Consider the following 25,943-nt stretch of genomic DNA (forward strand, 5'->3'; position numbering starts at 1 on the left):
CTTTAGTCAGAGTATACCCACTTCTTTAGTCAGAGTATACCCACTTCTTTATACTCACTTCTGTAGACAGAGTAGGCTACACCCTCTTCTGTAAACCCCACCACACCCCTGGGTGGCGGTAGTGCGACATAATGTTGAATGCCAACCGGCCATGAAGAACAGGAACCCGGACATGGTATCTCCGGCTGCCGCTTCTTTCCTCAGGTCGGCTGGCTGGATCAGGGCTGGAGGCTGGATCAGGGCTGGAGGCTGGGAGGATGAGGGAGTACACCAACATGTCCGACACCTCCGAAGCGGGAAAAGGGATGTCAACAAAAAAGCAGAAATTGAGTAGCGACGAGAATAGTAATCCCGACCTCTCTGGGGATGAAAATGTGAGTGAACCGTATTTAATGGGCGTTATTTCTTTGAGGCGTAGCATGGTGTTCAAGCTAGCTAGCCTAGCTAACTAACGGTAGGGCTAGCTAGTTGCTAGCAAGCAAGATAAATAGTTAGCTAGCACTAGCGGATAGTCCGGGCTAGTTGGGTCGGGGCGGTAGGTACTAGGATAGTCCGGGCTAGTTGAGTCCGGGGGTAGGTACTAGGATAGTCCGGGCTAGTTGAGTCCCGGGGTAGGTACTAGGATAGTCCGGGCTAGTTGAGTCCCGGGGTAGGTACTAGGATAGTCCGGGCTAGTTGAGTCCCGGGGTAGGTACTAGGATAGTCCGGGCTAGTTGAGTCCGGGGGTAGGTACTAGGATAGTCCGGGCTGTTGGTTCCGGGGGTAGGTACTAGGATAGTCCGGGCTAGTTGAGTCCGGGGGTAGGTACTAGGATAGTCCGGGCTAGTTGAGTCCGGGGGTAGGTACTAGGATAGTCCGGGCTAGTTGAGTCCGGGGGTAGGTACTAGGATTGTCCGGGCGGTAACGTTAGGTAGCTAACTTAGCACCAACCCAGTGTTTCGACTAGCTAGCACATGGATGTATTAATCGAGCTAGCATCACCAGGGACCGACAGGTCTGGGCTGAGTTTCCCAGAGGCATCGCAGCGCTACGTTCCACGTTCATCCTGCCTCTGGGAAACTCAGCCCTGATGTCTTCCGGCCAAGGAGCCACTTCACAACCACAGCTTACCGTACCACTACCACCCGTTTAGTGGCGACTACGTCTCAACATTTTATATTAAACGCTTTATATTAAAATGTAATTGTCATTAAACTAGACAACGTTCCCATGTAATGCTTTAACAATGTAGTTTCGTTAATATTTTAAATTGTCCCTTGCCGCCCTCTCTGTGTAAACAGAAAGAAAGAAGTGTATCTCATTCAGCTGTCAATGAAAAGCTCTGAAACATGGTTTGCCTGTGATGGTTGTTTTGCCTTGACAGGATGATGCTGTGAGTATTGAGAGTGGCCATATCGAACGTCCAGACACCCCCACCAACACAGTCAACGCCCCGGGCAGGAAGAGCTGGGGCAAGGGCAAGTGGAAGTCCAAGAAATGCAAATACTCCTTCAAGTGTGTGAACAGTCTGAGGGTGAGTATGAAGATTCCACCATGTCTCACCTGGGAGTATAACGTTACTCATACAGTCATAATTCTGGACCACATTTAGTCATTGGAATTGTTTTTAACTGTAAGCACTAAACATGTCTCAAAATGTTCTTCACATTTCCAGTCATACGGACAAAGATAAAGGGGCACACAGTTTTTTTTATTGTTTTTTTTAAACATTTAACATGTTTTTGCACTTCATGTGAGTGTAATTGAAGGATGCGTCCAAAACTCCTCAAAGATATTCTGTTTTGTTACATTAAGTATCATTTTTGTTACATTAGACGGCATGACGCTGTTTAGTTTATCTGGGTATTGCAGTAATTCAGAATTGGAATTTGAAAGCACAGCAAAAAAAATTAAAGAAAAATTAAACAAAAAGCATTTTTTATATTGAGTTGTGGTTTTTCAAAAAACAGGAAATTCTGTTAACCATAACAGTGCTACCTCTACACAGGATTTATGGTGGCTCACTACAGAGAACTACCTGCAGGTTCACTATGGTGCCTGGCGTCCAGTCAGTAGCATCTTCTACTATACTAGGTTATAGTGCCTGGATTAGGACACTACACTACTCTACTACAGTCTGTGGTGATAGCTCAGAATGTGTTGCGCTCATTGTAAAAATGTCAGACCTCTTTTCCCCAGGAGGATCATGGCCTGCCGCTGTTTGGAGTCCAGTTTAACTGGCACAGTAAAGAGGGGGACCCTCTGGTGTTCGCTACAGTGGGAAGCAACAGAGTAAGTTTGGAGAGAGGAGCGGAGGGGAACCTTCCTCCTACTCTACCATATTCATCAGTAATGCAAGTATTGCTAGTGGTTGTACTGAACAATCCTTTTGTAATTCCAAAAATCCAACACAGTTGGCGTTCTCCAGGGGGAAGACACCCAACACGGTTGGCGTTCTCCAATTGGATGTAAATATGAATCTGTCTTTAGTAACACTTAACCTGTCACCCCCCAGGTCACCCTGTATGAGTGCCATTCCCAAGGAGAGGTCAGACTCCTGCAGTCGTACGTGGATGCAGATGTATCCTTCACACTGTTTCCAGGTGTTCTCCAGGGCCTTCAGGCACAGAAACAGATGAAGTAATCATCCTCCATGGCTGGTGTTGTCAGCTGATTTTCTTGTGGTGTTTTATGGTTTTAAGGTTCATTATTGTCACCTTTGTCAGGTACGTTATACTCTACAAGCCCCAAGAAAAATGTGAGTAATTTTACACAAACTTTGGTATGGAAAGGGGAATAAGCTGTTACAAGGTAATAGCCTGGTGATACCATGAACACAAACAAGGTTTCCTTTTACAGTACAGTCTCAGATTTCTTTCTGAGTAAATTGTCATGTACATGTAGGCAGGGCTGGAAATTAACTTTTTGACCTACTAGCCAAGTGGCTAGTAGATGAAAAAGGTAGGTCGCCAGCCAGATTTTTTACTAGCCAAAAGTAATAAGTTGCTTTACTATTGTATTTTGACATCACTAGCAGTCATCATAGTACCATATTACAGTCATACTGTTCTTATATAGGCTTCAATTCTAAATCAATAGTGTTCTATAATATTGGTGGAAAATATGAGAATTGCATGATGTGTTGGGGTTACATTTAAATTCAGTAGTCGCCTACTAAATTGTAAATGTAACATTTATGGAGGAATAAATAGCATTAGGCTATGCCTTCATAGTAACACTTTGATCCTGTCATATCTGTATATTCTACGCAATGTTCACTTCTCTCATTGTTTAACCCGATTTCGCATCTGATGTGATATTATCTGAGCGCGCAGTTTGATGACTAACGTTATGCACGCAACAAACCAATGGGAACAGGGCACGAAGAAATGACGCGCGACAACAACAAAAAAACACGATTTAGAAATAGCACAACAGTATTGGGAATCTTTTCTAACTAGCCATGTGGCGAGACAGCTAAAAATCTGTCTCGCCATAGAGGAATTTAGCTCGCAAATGGTGACTGGTGACAGTTAATTTCCAACCCTGCATGTTGGCCTAATACTGTATAAATTTACTTAGTAACACTGTGGAATATAGATGGTACAGGTTTGTGTTGATTGAATGGAAAGAGATGATCAATGACCAATTTGAACTCTGTTGTGTATTTTTATTGTCCAGGGGTGGATTTTAACCCCTGTCTCCCGCATGACAGACCTCGTTCTAACCAGCTACGCCACCGAAAAGCTAGCTAATTAGTGACATAACCAGACATTGGTATTACCAGGCTCTTACCATGTACCTTGTAATAGATTATTCCCCCTTTCCATACCAACCTAAACCGGTCACAACTACAGGGTACTTAGTTGAGTTGATGGGTTATAGTGGAGGTTTTCATAGTTTTTCAGCTGTAGTTTCTGTGTATCTATCTACTTATTACCAGGGGTAATTACCCAATAATGTACTACAAATTACCATATATTTGCCAGGTTAATACTTAGTAATTAGGGAACTGAAAAAGGAACGTTTACCTTTTTGTATGGGGGGCAGGGGGCATTAACCATGGCACTGCTGAGTTGGCTGACGCTAATTGGCGCAGGCTAGCTAGTTAGCATCTGTGTTCAGGGAGAATGTAATTGGCGCAGGCTAGCTAGTTAGCATCTGTGTTCAGGGATAATGTAATTGGCGCAGGCTAGCTAGTTAGCATCTGGTTCAGGGAGAATGTAATTGGCGCTGGCTAGCTAGTTAGCATCTGCGTTCAGGGAGAATGCTGCTTCCTTCCCGGTATCAGGTGTGGTGGAAAAATGAGGGAACACGCCCTCAGTTAAAGGCACATCCTTGATGTCATGTGATGAGCCCAATTCTAAAGGCAAATCCCCCCCCCAAAACATTCCTCACATTCTCATTTCTACAAGATCTGCATGACTAATTGCCCAGAATTTGCTGTGGCACAGAGAATAGATAGAAACAGAACTTGTGTTAGTCCTTGACTGTGGCTGCACATAGGCAGATGAGAACTTCTACACTTGCGCCTGGACATTCGACACGAGCACCAGCCATCCCCTGCTGGCTGTCGCTGGGTCACGGGGCATCATCCGGGTCATCAACCACATCACCATGCAGTGCATCAAGGTCAGCCTGTTCATTCATCTTCCCTGATATCTGGAAGGAGTTTTACGGAGAACAATCCAATAGATGGAGACAGTAGAACGGGTTGAACCCTAGCAAAGTTGCAGGGATGATTCAGTTAAACATGCCTGGATATCGCTCAAGTATTTTAACATCCCTTTTAGCTGTGACCAGCAGCTCCATAGCTCCCTCTGTTGGTTGGTTGGTCTGAAGGATAAAGGGATTTTGTTTGTTTTAGCGTGTTTTACAGTAGTACATGAGGAATAATGGGATATTGGCTTTGTTGTGGTGAAATTCCCCTTAAAAGGTGTCTGATTCTTATTACCTCTGAATCTTTTCTAATGCAGCACTACGTGGGTCACGGGAACGCCATCAATGAGCTCAAGTTTCACCCCAGGGACCCAAACCTCCTGTTGTCTGTAAGCAAAGGTAAACTGAGGATGTGTAGATTTGTGTTTTTTCTTGAAGTCTTCACATATTCTGTTTACATCTGATTACCTCTCCGAGCTCAGTGCTTAAGATTATAATGATAATTCTTACTGCGGGTTCAGACCGGATACGAAAGCCCCTTGAAGCACCGCGTCCGGCTTGCACACTGCAGTGATAGTGTCGGTGCCTGGTCTATTTTTTCCACAAGCAAGTGTGCGTGAATAAAGTGCAGATGACCAGAATCACTTGGTGTCCGCGCAGAAAAATGCTCTTCTGGTGTATACAGCCAGGTCCAAAAATGTTTAAGACTATGAAAACATAGCCTCTTGTCACTTCTTATAAAGGTGTACTTTAAAACCATAAAATGTTTGTTTGTATTGTTGTAAACATTGGAGCAAAATAGGCTTGTAGAGTTATGGGGTGATTAATAATCAAAAAAGCATCTAGAAGTTCTACATTACAACTTGGACCCCTAAATTGCTGCTTTGCAGCTATATTTAACAGTATAAGTATACTTTGTTTTATTGGAGTGTCCTTGTAATGACATGGAGGGATTTTTATAATTTTTAAATCATCGTTGCCGTATGGACGGCCTGATATTTTCCTTCCTCTGCGTTTTTTCTGTTTATCTCCCGCGCCCCCTGAAATCCATCTACCCCCTCCCAGGGGAGCGTGCCCCACAGTTTGAGAACCACTGGTCTAATCTCCAGGTCGTCCTCGGACGATCTGTCCATCGGTGCTTCCAGTCATCTCTAATCCTCCATGCATCTGGCTTGCTCGCCAGTACTTTCCACCCCTGCGTCTTTCTTAAGTACGTCCACGTACGTTAGTGTGGGACGCCCTCGCCCTCGGCTCCCACAGCGCCAGTTTGCTTGCTGGAAGCTCCTGGTGTCTCTGGTAGTGACCAGCCAGCCTCATTCTCCTGGTTGCTATTTGCTCACTCACCCTTGGTGACCTCCCATACAGATGCTTAATGGAATGTCTCATGTCATGACTCAATACGCAAACCTTAATGAATACGCAAACCTTAATCAAAGTGGCTTAAAATATACCTTCTATATGTTTAAGTATTTAAATAACTCCTGGGTATGCCTCTTTAGATCATGCCCTTCGCCTGTGGAACATCCAGACTGACACGCTGGTGGCCATATTTGGGGGCGTAGAAGGCCACCGGGATGAGGTCCTCAGTGCAGTGAGTCTATTCACCACGGCTTCCTCTGAAAGTAATTAACATTCATATGAAGAAACTAGAATTGGGTGACTGTGTTTGTCTGTAGGATTTTGATCTCCTGGGAGAGAAGATAATGTCATGTGGAATGGACCACTCTCTGAAGCTGTGGAGGATCAACTCCGAGCGCATGCAGAGAGCCATTCAGGGCTCCTATGAGTACAACCCTTCCAAGACTAACAGGTACAAAGCCTCATGTGGTCATTACAGGCCCAAGATGTATTCTCTGTCTCATGCGTTTGGGGAGGGGTAGTAGTTACAAAGCAACAACCTTCCCATTCATTCCTCGTTTCATTCCATCGTTTCCACAATGACTCAGATTTCAGGGACATTTAGAATCAGAAATTGTTTGTAGCCATCAGTCCGGTATTTCATTTGCAGGTATTGGCATCTACAGAAAATGCCATTTAATTTATATCATGCTGTCCATCTAATCTATACATTTACACAGAAATATGAGAAGCATGAGAATCAAGAATTTGTTCTCTATTGGGGCTGGAAACATGTTGATTGTGTATATTTAAATCTTCATTAACCTGAATTAATACAGTTTTTCCCCTCATTAATGGGGTATGCACCAGTGCCGAAGAGAAGATTAAGATATCTTGCTACTATGATGCTAGTTGCCCAGTCAGAGTGAAACTTCCAGTCAGTGAAAATTCTGATACTGCAACAGTTCATGAAAAAAGAGCTGTACATCTTTTCAGAATTCAAATAAAACATTTTGTGAATAACCTTAGTGGTCACACACAAAACAAACAAATAAACACACAAAACCACTGAGTCTGGCACCACCACCAGCCTTGTGAAACACAGAACCCCACAATCATTATGAAGATGAAAAGTTGAAACACAGAACCCCAGAGTTTTTTTTAAATTATAATAATTAACCAAAGTAATAGTCGACACACCAATCAATTACCAAAATAGTAATTGCAACCCTAGATGATGTGAGGCATGGGAGTGTATTGACTTTATATTCATGACCTATCATCATAGTGAATGAGCAGAAAATCAAGGGTGTTGAATATTCATGACCTACCATGGTGGACAACAACAGGGATGCTGAATATTCATGACCTATCATGGTGGACAACAACAGGGATGCTGAATATTCATGCGCTGTCATCATAGTGGACAGCATCAGGGATGCTGAATATTCATGACCTGTCATCATAGTGGACAACATCAAGGATGCTGAATAGAGATCGACCAGTAATCGGCTCAGCCGATAATTACAGCCGATATTCACGCTTTGGCTTCATATCGGCTATCAGCTTCATAAAGCCGATATTGCATCTCTGCCAAAGAGCCATATAATGTGTATGTCTTTTAAATTGGGAGTAGTAGGTTGATAAGGCCTTACTACACTGGGCATGCTTGGTTAAGTGTTTCATGATTAGTAGCAGCGTTCAGTCTCACTTTCAGTAGCCTGCCCTGTTCTAGATGGAAAACATTCAATTTCAAAGTATTATTTTTATTTTTATTTTATTTATTTGCTTTTGTTGAATGATTCAAAAAGAATATGGGACTGATGGAATGTTTGAGCTGTAACATGATGTGTGCCCAGGTGATGACCAAAATAGAAACATATAAAGTATTTTATTTACATAGCTTTTTAATTCAGCTTTCTCTCCTTGTCATTTTGTTTTCGTAGCGGACAACATCGGCGATGCTGAATATTCATGACCTGTCATCATAGTGGACAACATCAGGGACAACTGAAAGCTTCCTTACTGTGTTTACTTGTTTCCTACAGACCATTTGTCTCACAGAAGATTCACTTCCCTGACTTCTCCACCAGAGACATCCATCGAAACTATGTGGACTGTGTCCGCTGGCTGGGGGATCTCATTCTCTCCAAGGTGAGAGTGTGTGCCAACATTCTGAACTGATCATATAGTTGTTTTCACTGCGCCTGTGCATGAAGCCTTCCACAATAAGTCCATGCCTACGTTGTCATCCATTAATTTTACTAGCGTAAAGAGGCGAAAAATCACCTTTTTCTTCTAAGAGGAGAACATCGGCTGCGAACGTTCCTGGTGCTATTCTAGCTAAGATAATACACAATCTGATGCTATTCTAGCTAAGCTAATACACAATCTAATCAAGGTTCAAGGCTTTTATTGTCATGTGTATTATAAAATACAATGAAATGCACTGTGCCCGGCACTCTCAGACATCAAGACATGACTTAAGACATAAGACAGTAAATGTTATTCTGGCTAAGCTAATACACAATCTGATGCTACTCTAGCTAAGATAATACACAATCTGATGCTACTCTAGCTAAGATAATACACAATCTGATGCTACTCTAGCTAAGATAATACACAATCTGATGCTATTCTAGCTAAGCTAATACACAATCTGATGTTATTCTGGCGGCTCAGTGTCTTGCTCAAGGACACTTGGGCACACTGCCAGAAGCTGTGTGCCAGAAGATGGAACCGGGGACCTTGTGATCCCCAGTCAACCGCTCTACCTTCTGAGCTATGTGCCGCCCCAAGCTCCTTCATCTACTTTATAATAACACATTTGGTCTCTAAGTACATGTGGTTGTATGGTGTCCAGGATTATATCAACAACTGGCCAGTGTATGAAGTACTTGTTGTCCACCCTGATGTAGTAGCAGTGCCCCCTCTAGAGTGGGAAGGGAAAATCCTTTATGAACAACGGTACCAGATACAAATTATTTAGTGCATGTATTTTACTACAGTACATGAGTGTACCCGTAACTGTATAAAACGAATATGGGTGAATTCCGTTCCTTTAAAAGTTAAGATGGTATTAGTTGAGAAAATATATGGCCACAAACATCTGAAGGTCAGACATCGTCATCCAACATTTTGATACTAGAAAACATGGTATATACTGTATAGTAGGTCACAGAAAATTGCTTATCTAGCCATCTCATTAATACAGTTTGGTAACCTTTTCCTACATATCCTCATTCTTGTATCAAAAATAAAATCAGCCTGGGATAGAGTATGACATGGTCTAATACTGCAATATAACAACTTAAATGCTAACTTCTCCTTTAGGCTGGCAGCAGATCATTTTCATTCTCATGTCTGTTGTGTTCTCTGGCTCCGTCCTCTCTAATCATGTCAGTTGTTTTCTCTGGCTCTGTCCTCTCTAGTCATGTCTGTCGTGTTCTCTGGCTCTGTCCTCTGTAGTCATGTCTGTTGTTTTCTCTGTCCTCTCTAGTCATGTCTGTCGTGCTCTCTGGCTCTGTCCTCTTTAGTCATGTCTGTTGTGTTCTCTGGCTCTGTCCTCTCTAATCATGTCTGTTGTTTTCTCTGTCCTCTCTAGTCATGTCTGTTGTGTTCTCTGGCTCTGTTCTCTGTAGTCATGTCAGTTGTGTTCTCTGGCTCTGTTCTCTCTAGTCATGTCTGTTGTGTTCTCTGGCTCCGTCCTCTGTAGTCATGCGAGAACGCCATTGTCTGTTGGAAACCAGGAAAGATGGAAGACGACATCGATCGCATCAAACCAAATGAATCGAACGTGACGATCCTCGGCCGCTTCGACTACAGCCAGTGTGACATCTGGTACATGCGCTTCTCCATGGACTTCTGGCAGAAGGTAACGATTTTGTATCATCAAATGCACATTAATTCAAACTGTTTGTAGATCAGTCAGTGTTACATCAACTGTCAAATGGTCTTGGTTGATCAACAGATGCTGGCCCTGGGAAACCAAGTGGGGAAACTCTATGTTTGGGACCTGGAGGTTGAGGACCCTCACAAAGCAAAGTAAGCAGCTCTAGATCGCCCACCTGTCTAACAGTGAAGAACATGCCATTTACACCACTGTGTTCTTTAATCCCTCTGTTCTGAACCAATCAAGGGTTGGTTGACGCCTTGATCAAAGCTGGCTTTTTATTTTAATCAAGCCACAGAAAGCTATGCTCATGAGAAAACAAAACTTACAGAATGTAAAATCAGTTTCAGTCTCACTGTACATTTTGAAAGAAATTAAATTCTTCATCAGCGAACAGTAACACAGGTATATGGACAGTTTCGGCTCCCAAACTGTTGGGGACCACAAAAGGATTCTTACTGTGGGAGAATTTCTCAGTGCAGATCAAACATCCCGGCCACGCAGCTGCATTAGCTATGACTGCGGGAGACTCGCTCCATTCGTCTTTGTGATGTCTGCCCTTTTCCCTTTCTCATGGCCATTTTATTACTGAATCGTAACACAGAAAATATCTGCTGGTAGCCTACTGACAGCATAGAACTAGAATTTATAAAAGTATATCTATATATTCAACTGGATATCAGTGGTTTTGTATTATAGGCTACTAATTGTAAATTGTATTGCTAAACATCTGGTCCTAGGAGCCAACGATGAGTAGTCAAGGAGCCAAATATGGCTTTGGACCCACAGTTTTCCCCACCCCTGGTCTAAGACAACAAAATACGACAATTGGTCTACAAAACACAGTCACATTAATTGCAGCAATCACTTGTTTTTTGACTGAGCGTTGTATGGTGTTGTGTTTAGGTGCACCACCCTCACCCTGCCCAGGTGCACCTCGGCCATCAGACAGACCAGCTTCAGCCGAGACAGCAGCATCTTGATCGCGGTTTGCGACGACGCCTCCATCTGGCGCTGGGACAGACTCCGATGATGCTCTGACTCATCAGTCCCCAGCAATCAAGTACAGCTCCCTGTCTGAGAAGTCTTATGCTGTGTACTAAATCTCTTCTGAAGTGTACACTTGATCTAAATCTCTTCCTAAAGCTCGCCGGTATACTTGCTGTTTAATGACATGTACGCGTAGACAAGAACGTACCTTGCAGCGCGTTAATTTCTGACGACCTGCGAAGTCAACCGCAGCCAACGTTCCAAAAGAACACAGGAGACGCGTGGTGGACGTGCACGTGTAGTTAAACGCAAGCACACTGCGTGTTTAAGTGTACACTTGATCTCTTTCCCGAATGATTGAACAGCTACAGACAGACCTTAAGATTGTCAAAAATTAAACTATTATCATACCCATGTACATACAGTGTGACTGAGAAAGGGAGACTGATGTTTGTCATATTAAAAACCACTGTTGTTTTTGCGGAGGACATAGAAAAAGTACATGTATGGTCCTTGGATGTTTTGGTATGTACATTGTTGGCAGACTTTTTTGTCAATCTGCAGTTTTGACAGTTTTAGATTAGTGACAGTAAAGTTGAACCAATTAGATTTGTTTTCCTACTTATTATAGACGGCTTACTGGAAATGTACAAATCGATTTTTCTTTGATTAATAAAAATCCCATACTGGATACCTGGTGTGTGTAAGTGAATGTGAATCCCATAGCAGAGCAGAGTGCAGGTAGGGCAGGTGATGTGTGATCTGGGACTACCTCCCATAGCAGAGCAGAGTGCAGGTAGGGCAGGTGATGTGTGATCTGGGACTACCTCCCATAGCAGAGCAGAGTGCAGGTAGGGCAGGTGATGTGTGATCTGGGACCCCCGCCGAGACCCCAGCAGGAACGAGCAGGCTGTCTGGACGTCTGTGGTTGAACATCCATGGAAGCTGTGTGGGAGAAACATGTTCGGCTGTTTGGTTGCTGGCAGATTGGTAAGTATGTGCTCGCGAGCAGGACTTCCCATATCCAAAAAGCCACCTTTTGGATAAGAGCACACAACATAACACACTAATGTACTGGAAATGTTTTTTTTAATACTTTGTTTTGTGGTCGCTGCTCAGATTAGTTAGCTAGCTGGTGATATGCTAGTAGAGGTCTCCCATCCGGGGAAGTTTGAAGGAGATGGCAGATGAACTTTGGTGAGTCCATTGTGAATGTTAACCTTATTATGAGTACTTTAAACTGTGTTGTCAAATTAATAATATGGTATTAGAGAAGACACTGAAACGAAGGCTGTCAAAAGTGCCATGAACGGCGGCGCGTACGTAGAAGATATGCTGATGGACAAGCAGCTAACTGGATGAGTAGCTACTAGCTAGCTGGATGAGTAGCTAGCTGGATGAGTAGCTAGCTGGATGAGTAGCTAGCTGGATGAGTAGCTACTAGCTAGCTGGATGAGTAGCTAGCATGGCTAGCTGGATGAGTAGCTACTAGTTAGCTGGATGAGTAGCTAGCATGGCTAGCTGGATGAGTAGCTACTAGTTAGCTGGATGAGTAGCTAGCATGGTTAGCTGGATGAGTAGCTACTAGTTAGCTGGATGAGTAGCTAGCATGGCTAGCTGGATGAGTAGCTACTAGTTAGTTGAATCAGTTACTACTAGATAGGTGGATGTGTAGCTACTAGCTAACTGGATGTGTAGCTACTAGCTAGCTGGATCAGTAGCTACTAGCTAGCTGGATCAGTAGCTACTAGCTAGCTGGATCAGTAGGTACTAGCTGACTGGATCAGTAGGTACTAGCTAGCTGGATCAGTAGCTACTAGCTAACTGGATCAGTAGGTACTAGCTAGCTGGATCAGTAGGTACTAGCTAGCTGGATCAGTAGGTACTAGCTAGCTGGATCAGTAGGTACTAGCTAGCTGGATCAGTAGGTACTAGCTAGCTGGATCAGTAGGTACTAGCTGACTGGATCAGTAGCTACTAGCTAGCTTGACGAGTAGCTACTAGCTATGTGGGTGTGTAGCTACTAGCTAGCTGGAGCAGTAGCTACTACTGTAGCCTGGGTGAGTAGATGTGTAGCTACTGTACCTATACCTCCATGGTAGCTACTAGCTAGCTGGATAAGTAGCTTATAGCAATTAATAGCTAGGTGGATGTGTTACTAGCTACTATATTTCCTACATGCTTCAAAGATCATTCACATCCAGGCTTTTCTATTAGGTGAAACTTTCGGACTGCGTGCCAAGTTTGAAAGGTCTTGGAGCTTGTTAATCTTTGCTAGGTGGATGACTACTATATTTCCTACGTGCATCAAGGGTCCTTCACATCCAGGCTTGTCTATTAGGTTTTAAAGCAACTTTCTGACTGCTGGCGTGAGAGCTCTTGGAGCTTGTTAATACAATTAACAATTAATGAATTTGCTAATTAATTAAATAATGAATATTGTTATTGTTAATTAATTATTAATCACGAGTTTGTGTGTCTGCACTCTGATTCGACCAAGCTATATTTTAAAGTCAAAGTCCACTTTATTTATATAGCACTGTTCATATAAACAAATGTAGCACACAGTGCTTTACAGAAAAAATAAAACAGTTAAAATAGTAGATAAAAATAAGAGATTAAAACTTGACAAATTAGTTATGGTAAAAGAGATTAGAAAGCAAGTATTTTAGTTATTTTTTGTTTTTGGGGTGTATAATAGTATCTATCAACTGAACCATTTCCCCAGTAAAATATTTATATACAAGAATCCATTTCATTACAGTACCAGTCAAAGGTTTAGACACCTTCTCATTCAGTTGAATGAGGTGTGTCCAGACTTCTGGCTGGGAGTGTATGTGGGACCTTAGAGATGAGGAAAAACATGGTTGTGTTTTGTTGTAGTACCTCCAGTAGGAGTATCTCAAAAACAAAAGGCCTTTTGCCAGTTAGTCTCTAGGCTACTCAACCTGCAAGCTCCTATCTCCCTCTCTTCACCATGTCATGAGAGCAGCACAGTTGGATCGTTTGAAAATACGGGGGTTGATGAATATGTTGTGTCTTGTAGGACTGTATGGTCGTTAAGGATGATAATGAATGTGTGGAACAGGTCTTTGTTGGTTCGTAATAATTACAGTAGTACTAGCTACTATTACTGTATAGGCTGCTATAGTACCACCAGGGAAGGGTGTGTGTGTGTGTGTGTGTGTGTGTGTGTGTGTGTGTGTGTGTGTGTGTTGGGGTTATTGTTTGGAGTTCAGAAGTCTTGAGATTTTGCAGGGTAGGGGTTCGTGAAAGGAAAGTGAAGGGCTGAGGGCTGCTCAGTTGGTTACTCTAGACGGTGGCAGATTTCCAAAAGCAAAAGCGCCTATTTGGCAATATTTTGGATTTAACCCCAATGCTAATATCTGATGAGGCAATCTGTAAACTCTGGAGCTCGTCATGCCATAACGTGAACACTGTTGCTTTGTGCTGCGAGGCTGCGACCCACTCTGTTGCATGCGGGTCAGAGTGAAGAGAGGGATCTGTAGCCTGGCTGCATTCCCTGAATCTGAATGGCAATTCAATCTGAGTGTCAGACTAGTGGAGCAGAGCAGACACTTTCAGTTTATAACTGTAGCATCACAAGCTTATTATTTTACAAAGTAGAGGTTTTTAATTTATTGAATAAAATAATAAAATAAAAATATATATGTTATTTATTTAGTATTAAACAATTCACATTCCTGCTCCGCCTCAGCAGACAGCAAACACTGAGATCAGTAGGCTACACCTGGCATTGTATTATTCCTTTAGCCTACTTTTCCTGATGTCTTAGGTTTTTGCCGTGGTATGGTATTGTTTCAGTATCAGTATTGAGATATTTTTAGCAGGTATCGTATCGAAGTTATAATTCTGGTATCGTGACAACACTACCCTGTAGTAGGAAAACAAAGGATTTTTTTTTATATATATATCTTATTATTTTTTCTCATGTTGGCCGCACCAAGCGCCGTTTACGTGACCGCCTTGCTGAACATAAATATGCTATTAGAACAAGGATTATCCAATAGCTCGTCACTTCCAATTGGTCCATAACAGTACTTACTTATACACTTATTAGCCATGTATTAATAAAGGCTTTTTATCATCTATCCTCCTCGAGTGCCAGGATCATCCTTCTTTTCTGATTACCCTGTAGTAGGCTATGTTATTCCAAATAGGTATGAGTAGGACTCACTCAGTGCATTTTTACGAACGTGTGGCAGCTATCATAGAGGCTCTACAGCAAAACACCTTTAGAGCTAAAGATGTATTACATCTAGAGATTACATCAAACACAGTTAAACTCTTTTCTTACTCCAGTAGGCTAGTGAAGCCTAGGCCTATTCTAGGCGCAACAACACATCCATTTCTGCTTGCTCTGAACATCTGCTCACACTGTCAGATTGTTGGATTGCAGCCACACAAATCAAATGTACACTCAAATTCATGAATGTAAAATTATGAACCCTGCTGAGGGCTGCAGTCCAGGGTTTGAAAACCACTGGTCTTCAGTGTCAGGCTACTATAATCCGGGGTTTGAAAACCACTGGTCTAAAGTGTCAGGCTACTATAATCCGGGGTTTGAAAACCACTGGTCTAAAGTGTTTACTATAATTTCTCTGTTAATCCAGGTCCAGACAGAAGCTCTGCAAGTCGCCAGTGACAAGTTTGTCTTCAACCTGCCGGACTGTGAGAATGTGAACCATGTGGTGGTCTTCATGCTGGGAACGCTGCCCTTCCCCGTGGGCATGGGCGGCGCCGTCTACTTCTCCTTCCCAGACTCGGTCGGTGGGCAAGTTTGGCAGCTTCTGGGTTTCATCACCAACGACAAACCAAGTGCCATCTTTAAAATATCTAATTTAAAAGCAGGTGAGGATTTGCATATTACAAAATGGAGGATGCAGCTGTCGCATATGAATAAGCATATAACTGACGTTGTGGTTTGTTTTCTGGTGTCATTCCAAGGTGAGGGCGGAGCACATCCGTTTGGCATGATGGCGGCAGCCTCGATGGCTCAAGTAGGCGTGTCTATCGAGCCTCTGGAGCAGCTTGTTCAGCAGACGCCAGAGACCAGCGCTACTGTGTCCCACGTGGACTCCTTCACACAGGTGACAACATGTTTTTATGTGGAATATTTTGTACATTTCTTAACTGAGCAGCAAAAGCATTTTTCAGTTATACACATTTGAATTGAGCAGTATCACACGAGAGCAAGTGCTGTTGTACTGATTATCAGCACAGCTTGGATATTAGCAACTAGAAATAGTGCTCGGCGAGCACAGACCTCTGCCCATGAATGCATTCCTTGACTCTGTGCGTGCGAGCAGGACATGTTTGGCATTGCTGCGTTTGTTAGGTTGAGAATTTATACCAGTCCAAACCTTGTGTCTCTGTGTCCTTCCCACGTTGTGATATAGCTGTTTTAATTTAATTTTCCTCTCCTGAGCCTAAATCCAAAAAATGAATGGAGGCGAATGAGCGGCCGTGTTTGGCACACTGGTCAAATGCTAAAGGAATGCGCGCACATCATAGTAGTGCAGGTGCTGGATCAAACATAACATATGAAAACGACAAAATTGTAAAAATTGTCCTCACACTGAAATAAGCTCCCAAGGTGAGTTTAATGGTCGTCAGCACAACGTTTCGGCCGTAGAAGCCTTCTTCAGCTGCAATACAAGACGTGTGTAAGGGGCGGGGTATAAATACATAGGGGAAATGGGTGTGTTCCCAATCAGGTCAAGGGTAAAAGGTTAAACTACATTCAGTGTACAGGTATACATAAATCATCAGTCAGTGCACCAGCCCTAAAGGGTACATAGACAAAAGTGCAAATACATTCAACACATTTAATATGCCATAATGGAAAGGAGAATGGCTCTAAAGAATGTGAGTAGGTGTCATTTCATCGCTGTAATGCAAGTCTATCAATAGCACATAAAATAGTAAAGTGCCTAATAGTAAATTGTGAGAGTACACATGTTACTATACATGAGCAGACACACACATCACTGGAGTAGGTAGGAAACAAATATGAGCTCAGGACAAAATTTGACAGAGAGAATGAATTACAAGAAAGGCTTAATATCAAAATCTTCATTCAGACCAAATGGAGACTAGTATTCAGGGTGTAAATGTAGTGTGTCTCACGTTGCAGAAGTAACCGTTTATGGTCACCACCCCTAGGGGGTCTGTTTACCTTTTCAATGCCCATATATCTGAGAGAGCAGATGTTTATGTATACACTGAATGTAGTTTAAACTTTTACCCTTGACCTGGTTGGGAACACACCCACTTCCCCTATGTATTTATACCCCACCCCTTACACACGTCTTGTATTGCACCTGAAGAAGGCTTCTACGGCCGAAACGTTGTGCTGACAACCATTAAACTCACCTTGGGAGCTTATTTCCGTGTTTGGCACCCCCCAGTCCAGACCCTGTGTCTCTAACACCCTCACACGGGCAGCTGGCTTCGCTTTAAGCTAGATTCATTTTAATTTGTGGATCTGCCCAGGTGATTTAGATCCGCTCCCAACTTGAATGGGTTCTCATTTGTCCCATAATACATCCCTCAAAAGGATCAGATCGCTTTGCTCTGTCTCTCATTGAAAGAAACCTATACAATATAACCTAACCTAATACAATATAACCTAACCCATGGGTTCCCAAACTCCATCAATGTGGGTCTCCTCTCTGAAAACAGTGACACACCTGCACCCCTCCAACCCCCCAAATGTGTCCATTATGCAAGGCAGCGTTAGCTAGCCCATAATGTTACACAGCTAAGTTAGCTCGGTGGCACCTGTTGCTAGTAAACGTTATGACGTTTTCGCACAATACATTCATGCCTGCGGGGGGAGGCTCTCTCTGCACTATCCACAAATGTAGTATACATCTCTCCCATTATTTATTTCGATCTTCTGACCTTTAAAATCATGTTTCGTTCATAAAAACCATAGACATTTAAAAAAAAAAAAAATGTTTTTCCTTCTTTTTTTTTCTAACCATCCCTCCGCGCCTCCCCTGAATTTCTTTGGGGCCCCCCAGGGGAGGCCCGCCTCACAGTTTGGGAATGCCTGACCTAACCTATATAATATAACATAACCTAAGAAAATATAGCGCAATTTGATTTATGATAGAAGATGAATACACAACTCATGACTGCACAGTTTATCAGCACCTGAGCTAGAGTTCCCTGACAGCGAGATGGTCACAAAACCGGTACATATGTTACTAAAGCACTCCTAGAAACCAGCCCTCTACATCACTGATAAACAACAAGCACCAGACACGGTCCCAGCACTGGTTGACTCTGGGGGGGTTGACGGGGGGGGACAGCTTGTGGTGTTCAGGTCTGTTCTAGGGGGGACAGCTTGTGGTGTTCAGGTCTGTTCTAGGGGGGACAGCTTGTGGTGTTCAGGTCTGTTCTAGGGGGGACATCTTGTGGTGTTCAGGTCTGTTCTAGGGGGGACAGCTTGTGGTGTTCAGGTCTGTTCTAGGTCTGCTCATTTGGGTTTGATTCAAGATCCAATACTTTATTTCCATACAACTTTTCAGGTCGTTAGGAATTAGTTTCAGTGTGCTCTTCGTAACAGGATGAACCACGCAACAAGATAAAAACAGATCAAAACTACACAGGATCACAGTCAACATTAACTAAGAGAATATCCCTTTATCTCTTCCCAGTTTACTCAGAAGATGCTGGAGAGTTTGTATAACTTCTGCTTGTCGTTTGCGGTGGCACAGTCACAGATGACACCAAACCCCTCAGAGATGTTCATCCCTGCTTCTTCTATCCAGAAATGGTAAATAATTCTTTGTACTGCTAATGAACTATACCCAGCCCTGCACCAACAAGATCTAAAAAGTGTTTGAATGTTGGAAATGTATACACAGGCAGAAACGCAACTTTTTTGTGTGCATTTGACAGCAAAACCAACAAGGTACTGTATGCCTAGAGTGAAATGTATTTGTGCTTATAGGCCACCCTAGAAAACTGTTTTTGCTGCTTTGTTCAGACCTATTCGTCTGGGCAGAGGTTGCTTATTTGCTCATGGAAACTTATTAGAATACAAATAAAGATTAATACAATAAAAAGTAACAAGAATTGTCTGACCTATCCATCTATCCATCTATCCATCTATCTATCTAATCAGTCAAATATCAGTGACCCACACACCAAACTCTGTGGGGCTGTCCACTAACGTTACTCTAACATATGATGACACAAGCATCCAGGTTGAGGCAAAAGGGGAGTTTGTTTGTGTTAGCTAGTTAGTGTTAGTACTATATGCAAAGAAACACAGCACAATCACACAGTTTCTATATGATTTCCACGGACAGTTGGTATTGCTTGATCATTCAGAAAGAGTTTATCTGAAAATCCTGCTTTGTACTGACCCAGCTTGGAAAAGCAATCGGGCCAAAAATGGCTAGCACACACTGGAATGTTGCCATCAAAAATAATATATCCACTCAGCTCTTCTGTCCTTTGAGCTTGGGAGACAATGTAGCGATCTGTCCTGCTTAGTACATCCAAGAACAGAGCATTTTCCGTGCAAAGACATTATGCTAGCTAGCGGGACCTGCACATAATTTTTGTGCATGTCATGTCTTTTTAATCCTGTTACTTGTTCTACCTCTTTTTTATTTTATTCCCCATCCCCTAGGGGACTTTTACCCCCACCTAGTTGCTCTTAATTAACTTGCCTAGTAAAAGAAAGGTTGATGATGATGATAATATCAGCCTTTATACCCAGGTAAACAAACGCAGGTGATTGGAGGTATTCAAATGGGGGCGGGATTATTATAATAGGTCCCTGACTGTGATGTAATTTGACACGGGAGATTTGAATGGCTTGCTGGGACTGACCTTTTTTCAACTTTCTACTTTTTTTCATTTCAGCTGACCACAACAAAATGGGTTGTTTCACTACATACGTTTTGTGTTAGTAGGCCCATCAGAGACTCAAATGTATATGCAAAAACAATGAAAAAGTTTTGCAAACATGGATCCCATTAAGGGCTGAATGTAGAACTGATTATATTTAAAAGGCCTTTATTTACAAATTCTAACAACCACAATGGACCTACAGTCACTTTGTATGCCATTGTGAAATTGTATAATTTTGAAGGAAGTTTGAAGGGAACTGATTGGGAAACGTTGGCAAGGTTGTAAATGTCTGTTGCACTCGTCATTCTGTTCCAGTGTTCACTATAGAGTCTCCAGTGGACAGGGAAACAATATTCTACTCAGTCTGCGATATAGACTGTTAGCTTGGATGCAGTGGGATATATTGACACTATAGACCCAAAATTGCACCAAAATATATGCTGATAAAACCATTCGGCTCAGAGAAATAAGGTTGCAATGTGTATAAGATAGCAACTCATCTCACGTTCGTACAGTGAAGGTATAGCTCGCTAAACTGGGAACCAACTCAATCTCCTGTGTTTTGTGAAGAAACCTAGGTGCATGTGAGGCACAGGAGAGTATCCTAGCGCAGAAGTGAGACATCCGTTTTACTGGACAACGCCAGCCGAGATCCACTGATCCAAACAACTTCACAGACCATACAGGGTTACGTATGGGGTACTGAAGAAAATAAACAAAAATAAACTGATTCAGCTGTATGAGGTATTTGATTGATTAACCGACCCAGGTGTGCTAGTGGTGGAATTTAACATACATGGTTGTACTGGATGGTAATTACAAATATTGAGGTACCTGGAGGAGAGGCTATCGCTAAGATAACAGCCTTTGACGGACATGGAATCATAGTTTTCTATCAACAAGGCAACAGTTGGCGTGCAGTAGCCCACCAAACCAGATTTTTGAGATGTGTTGTTCAAGCTGTTATAAAGGAAAACTGGTTGAAGTTGAAGACAAAAGGCAGTAGAAGACCCAAAAAGCTTTAAGCATCTGATGAACAGTACTTCCTTAACACTAGAAGTGTGGTTTGCCGTGCCAATGGGCGTTGTGGTACTATATTAAGAATCATACCTTTATCTCCTAGCAGAATTTGTGTTACAGCATAAGGACAACAAAAAGGCACAATCAGTACTAATTAGAGTAGGTACATAGAATATACACCAAATATACAAAAAACATACAACAAAGTCTATAATCTCAAGATGTACAACAGTGCAATACCTACAGTGTCAGTAAATCAAATAAGGAGTATGCCATGTTGATAAAAAAAAGTGAACTGTTAACTGTCTTGTCCAAGAAAACGTCTGGGCACCAAAACAAACTGTTTTGGCTCCCTCCAAGCTGCCTCGGGTCCATGTGTCCAGCCAGTCGGGGTTATTCAACTGTTATTTCAGTTGTCACTCACTCAGTCACAGACGATTAGCGAGTCACTCACAGATGATTAGCGAGTCACTCCCAGACAGCGAGTCACTCACTCATAGACGGTAAGACAGTCACTCCACTCACAGACGGATGGTTAGCAAGTCACTCAGACACGCACGGCTAGCGAGCACCTGGCCTGCACCACCAAGGCCCTCGTCATCCTCCTCCAGGAGACCCACTGCGTAACAGCAGATAAGCTAGTCCTCCCAAATTTCGATCTAGCTGGGTCTATCCTAAGCAGGAAGCATGACCTTGCTACGTTCGTCCATCAAAGGTTGAACTGGACTCTCGTCGACCAATCCCCGACTGGCTCGGAGATTGAGTGGTTGTGCGTGGACGTTGGTGGCTTTAAAATCGTCAACGTCTACAAGCCTCCGCCCTCGCGAATCACACCAGCATATCTCCCAGTCTTCCCCCACCCCTGCCTCTATGCAGGCGACTTCAATTGTCAGCACGAGGATTGGGGGTACAGCACCAATACATCCGACGGAGAAAACCTGGCTGCTTGGGCAGCTAACAACAGCCTGGCCCTGTTGTACGATCCCAAGGGCGCAACCAGCTTTGTCTCAGGTCGCTGGAAAACTGGGACGAATCCGGACTTGGCTTGGACCTCGTCCCGAGTGAGCCGGGGAAGCGATGGAACTTCCGAAAGGCCTACTGGAAACACTACCGCCTCCTTACCCATAGATCTACGAGATGCCTCCCACCACCTAACACCAACAACGTGGACAAGGCATACCGGGAACTCTGCATCATACTGGTGAAAGCAGCCAAACAATCCATCCAACATGGATGTCGCAATAGCTACAAACCGTGTTGTGATGCAGTGTGAGAGAGTCTCTACTGTGCCTTCTTCGGGCCCCCCCAGGAGCTGAGTCAGACAGACTTGCCTCAGCCCTGCTGTCTAGACTCAGCCAAAGGAGACAAGAGTGCTGGGAGGAGGCCATTAACTCTATCGACTTCTCACACTCCAGCTGCAAGGAGTGGAGCATCCTTAACAACCTCACTGGTAGGTCTAGACCCTCCCTCTGTCACTGCCCCATCTCTGCAAACAAAATCGCATCACAATTTGTGAAAAGTGGGACATAGGAGGGCAAAGACCGCGAATCGTCAAGTCTCGTGGCAAAATAAGTTTCTGACCTCTGGAAGGCCACAACTCAGCGAATTCACGCTGATGCTCCGCCTGCTGCCGGACAGGCACATGGTTAGCATGATCATGGAGTTTGTTCGAAACCGCAGCTTCACCCTCACCACCGGTAGAGGACAGCAAGCAGGTTGCAACGCCTTAAGAACAGCGTCTCCCAGGGATCTGTCCTGGCCCCCCTCCTTTATAACATTTACACCTACGACCTGCCCATCACAGTCTCCAGAAAGTACGCCTACGCAGACGACCTTGCGCTGGTGTGCTCAGCTGGAAACTGTCAGACCGTGGAGGAGACCTTGAGCCAGGACATGCAGACAGTAGCGACATACCTCTGGAAATGGAGATAGAAGCTCAGTGAGGTAAAGACTGTGTCGGCGGCCTTCCACCTTAACAACAAGGAAGCCAAACGTGAGCTCCGAGTGCACATCGATGGAACACTCCTGCCATGCAGCGCCGAACCAATCTCGGCGTGACATTGGACAGGTCGCTCACATTCTGCCAACAACTCGAGTCACTGCGCAAGAAGTTAACAGCTCGTGTGGAGTGGATGAGGCGACTGGTCTGATCAGGCTGGGGCGCCGGCGCAAAAACACTATGTACAGCAGCCCTACTGGTCTACTCGACCAGTGAATACTGCGCCCCAGTTTGGTGTCGCAGCGATCACACCCGCCTCATCGACCCACCTATCAACAAAGCCTCAACAGGATGCTTGCGTCCCACTCCTGTGGACAACCTTCCCATCCTTGCAGGCATCCAGTCCGCTGGCCTCCGCCGCACAGGAACTACAGCACGTCTTGCTTGCCGGCCCTGGAGCCTAACCACTTGCTCCATGACAAGCTCACTGCAACAGCGCAGCGTCCCTGGCATCTCAAGGCGACGCACAGGATCTCCTGCAGCAATGAAGAGATCTTAACATCGGCGAGGCAGGATGGGCGGACTACACCTGGTGTGCAGAGTGGGAGGCAAACACCTCCACACTCATCCTGGCCGCTGGTCCTTCCCCTCCCAAGATGGACTTACCCAGACCGCCGTGGGTGAGGCTTAATCGCCTCCAGACCGGCGTCGGATGCTTCCGCTCATTGATGCACAGATGGGGCTTGGTATCCTGTGCGGTGTGCGAGTATGGCGCCAAGCGAGTCACTCACTCACGGACATTAAGCGAGCAGAACCCCCGCAGTTGTCATGGCAACGCCGCGTGACATCATCTAGAGGGGTTCCCTGACAGGGCATGTCCACTAGACAGTTTGTCATCTTTTATCTTTTGTGTGCCCCCCGCGATTGACTCGCTCGTGGGCCTTTCACTCTGTGTCACATCCTGTCACTCGCCGCCATGATCAGATGACTCAAATGTGTCTGTAGGATTTTTTTATGTCACTTTATTAAAGCTGTAATAACTGTTCCCCACATTTTTCAAAACGAATTAAAACCACCTAGCGTCCAACCTCTCACCCCTACCAGTCGCCATGTCTTTATATTATATTTCTGCTTCTGTTGTCATAATTAAACATATTTTTTGGGGCGGCCTCAGACTTTTAAACAGTTCTATATATCTATAGTATATGGATTTAGTGATCTCTCACTGGGAGTGAAGAAAGATGCAGACGTTCCTGATTTAAATCCATTTCAGAGAACCACATTGGCTCCAGTTAGCATAAGCCATGGGGGCTAGACCATAGCAAGTCAGAATAAGACAGAATATAAAGTGTTTGAACTTTAAAGAACATAGTAGCATATGCAAGAGTTTAATCTTCCAGAGCATCATCAAAATGTTAAATGTTTTATTTTGATGCGCTCCATATTCCTTCTCCTCCCCTTCTAAAACGTCCTATGTCTTCCCTCCCCAGGTATGAGAACTTTCAGAGACGCATGGCCCAGAATCCACATTTTTGGAAGACGTGAATCTTCATGAATTCAAAGAGGAGACTGAGACACATCAAGACTAAGGACTTGATATTCTAATATTACGTCTACTGTACACAGCAGATGTGATGAATTTAAGATATGGCTCCTACAGAATACAGGCTTGTATCAAATGGCTTGAAATTGGTATGCAATTCTGAAATTAAAACAGAATAAATAAATACATCACACAATTGAATGAGTGGAAAGACAAAGGCTGGAATTAATTCTGAATTGTATTCATTCAAATCAATAAACCTCTGGAGCTTGTCCAGAAAGCTGCTGCTTGCCTGATGTTCAACCACCCCAAGTTCTCCCACACAACTTCCATTTTCCGTTCTCTACACTGGCTCCCTGTAGCAGCTCGTATCCAGTTTAAAGCTCGGGTACTAACCTACAGGGCAATGAAAGGAACAGGCCCCTCCTATCTCCAGTCCATGGTCAAAAACCTACACCCCCTCCCGACCGTTACGCTTTCTCCGTCACTCCGAGGCCCCTGCGGTCGATTGTGACACGGTCCCGGCTCTTCTCCGTACTGCCCCCAAAGTGGTGGAATGACCTGGAGTGACCTTCACATCTTCAAGAATTACTTCTCTGACCCTTCCTCTTAGCACCCTCTGTATTTTTAGTTTGCTATTCTTGCACTTTGGCTTTAGCACTAGATTATGCCCTTAGTCACTTTTTTAGGAAGGAGATGCCCTTATGAGTATACTGTAGTGTACTATCACTATTGGTGAGTAATAGTACACTTTTACCTGCTAGTCTATGTTGAATGTACTTGTAAATTTCTTTGGATAACAGCGTCTGCCATGTAATGTAATGGTAAACCAGTCTGATCTCGCAAGCTCTCATTCTGTCTGCCTTCGTGTGCCTTGCCTACGTTATTCTAACTCTGTGCTTGACAATCCTTGCAGCAACTACAGTATAATGTAACAAACTACCAATAATGTATTAACTGCCAATAATGTAATACATTTCTCATTTTAATGTAATAAAAAACAATGTAATAACTAGACAATCTAATTCTGTTGCATCGATCACGAGGTCATCCCACACTAACATACGTGCACATACTCAAGAAAGACGCAGGGGTGGAAAGTACCGGCGAGATTTCAGATGTATGGAGGACCGGGATGACTGGAAGCGCTGATGGAGGAGCCCTCCATCTGAGGACGACGTACAGTAGAGAGTCGAGACAATGTTTTTAATTATCGGCTGCGTATTACAATATTGGGCATGGAACATTTTCCATGGAAAAAAGCAGTTCACAGCATAGGAACAAAATACAATTATGAGTAGGAGAATAAATGCAATCAAATCAAACATTTCAATACAATTCATTTCATTTATTTTATTCATGTGTAACATACCTGTCAATAAAACTTTCTGATTCTTATCTTATAATCCATAGGAGGAGTACGATGATGTGGATGATACCTACATATAAAGAATGCACTTATTGTAACCTAGGAACACCATCCCTACCGTGAAGCATGGTGATTAACAACCTGTCTCACCTACCGTGAAGCATAGTGATGAATAACCTGTCTCTCATACCATGAAGCATAGTGGTGAACAACCTGTCTCACCTACCGTGAAGCATGGTGATTAAGAACCTGTCTCACCTACTGTGAAGCATAGTGATTAAGAACCTGTCTCCCCTTCCGGGAAGCATAGTGATTAACA

At 43.6% G+C, this 25,943-nt stretch overlaps 2 protein-coding genes across 2 annotated transcripts; both read left to right on the forward strand.

Moving 5' to 3' along the window:
• The first annotated feature begins 218 nt into the window (after nt 1-218).
• Nucleotides 219-11,533, forward strand: eed (embryonic ectoderm development). Its single transcript, XM_084453372.1, has 12 exons — nt 219-374; nt 1,364-1,513; nt 2,179-2,271; nt 2,495-2,560; nt 4,486-4,611; nt 4,956-5,037; nt 6,138-6,229; nt 6,315-6,448; nt 8,025-8,130; nt 9,692-9,850; nt 9,947-10,020; nt 10,775-11,533. The coding sequence occupies exons 1-12, from the start codon at nt 258-260 to the stop codon at nt 10,899-10,901; spliced, it is 1,326 nt and encodes a 441-aa protein (XP_084309498.1). The 5' UTR covers nt 219-257; the 3' UTR covers nt 10,902-11,533.
• A 181-nt stretch (nt 11,534-11,714) lies between these two features.
• hikeshi (heat shock protein nuclear import factor hikeshi) lies at nt 11,715-25,210 on the forward strand. The gene is made up of 5 exons (XM_084453343.1): nt 11,715-11,848; nt 15,493-15,730; nt 15,827-15,969; nt 18,547-18,665; nt 24,203-25,210. The coding sequence occupies exons 1-5, from the start codon at nt 11,819-11,821 to the stop codon at nt 24,255-24,257; spliced, it is 585 nt and encodes a 194-aa protein (XP_084309469.1). The 5' UTR covers nt 11,715-11,818; the 3' UTR covers nt 24,258-25,210.
• The last annotated feature ends 733 nt before the right edge of the window (nt 25,211-25,943 follow it).

This window comes from Borostomias antarcticus (assembly GCF_949987555.1).
Source record: "Borostomias antarcticus genome assembly, chromosome: 19".
Classification (NCBI taxonomy): domain Eukaryota; kingdom Metazoa; phylum Chordata; class Actinopteri; order Stomiiformes; family Stomiidae; genus Borostomias; species Borostomias antarcticus.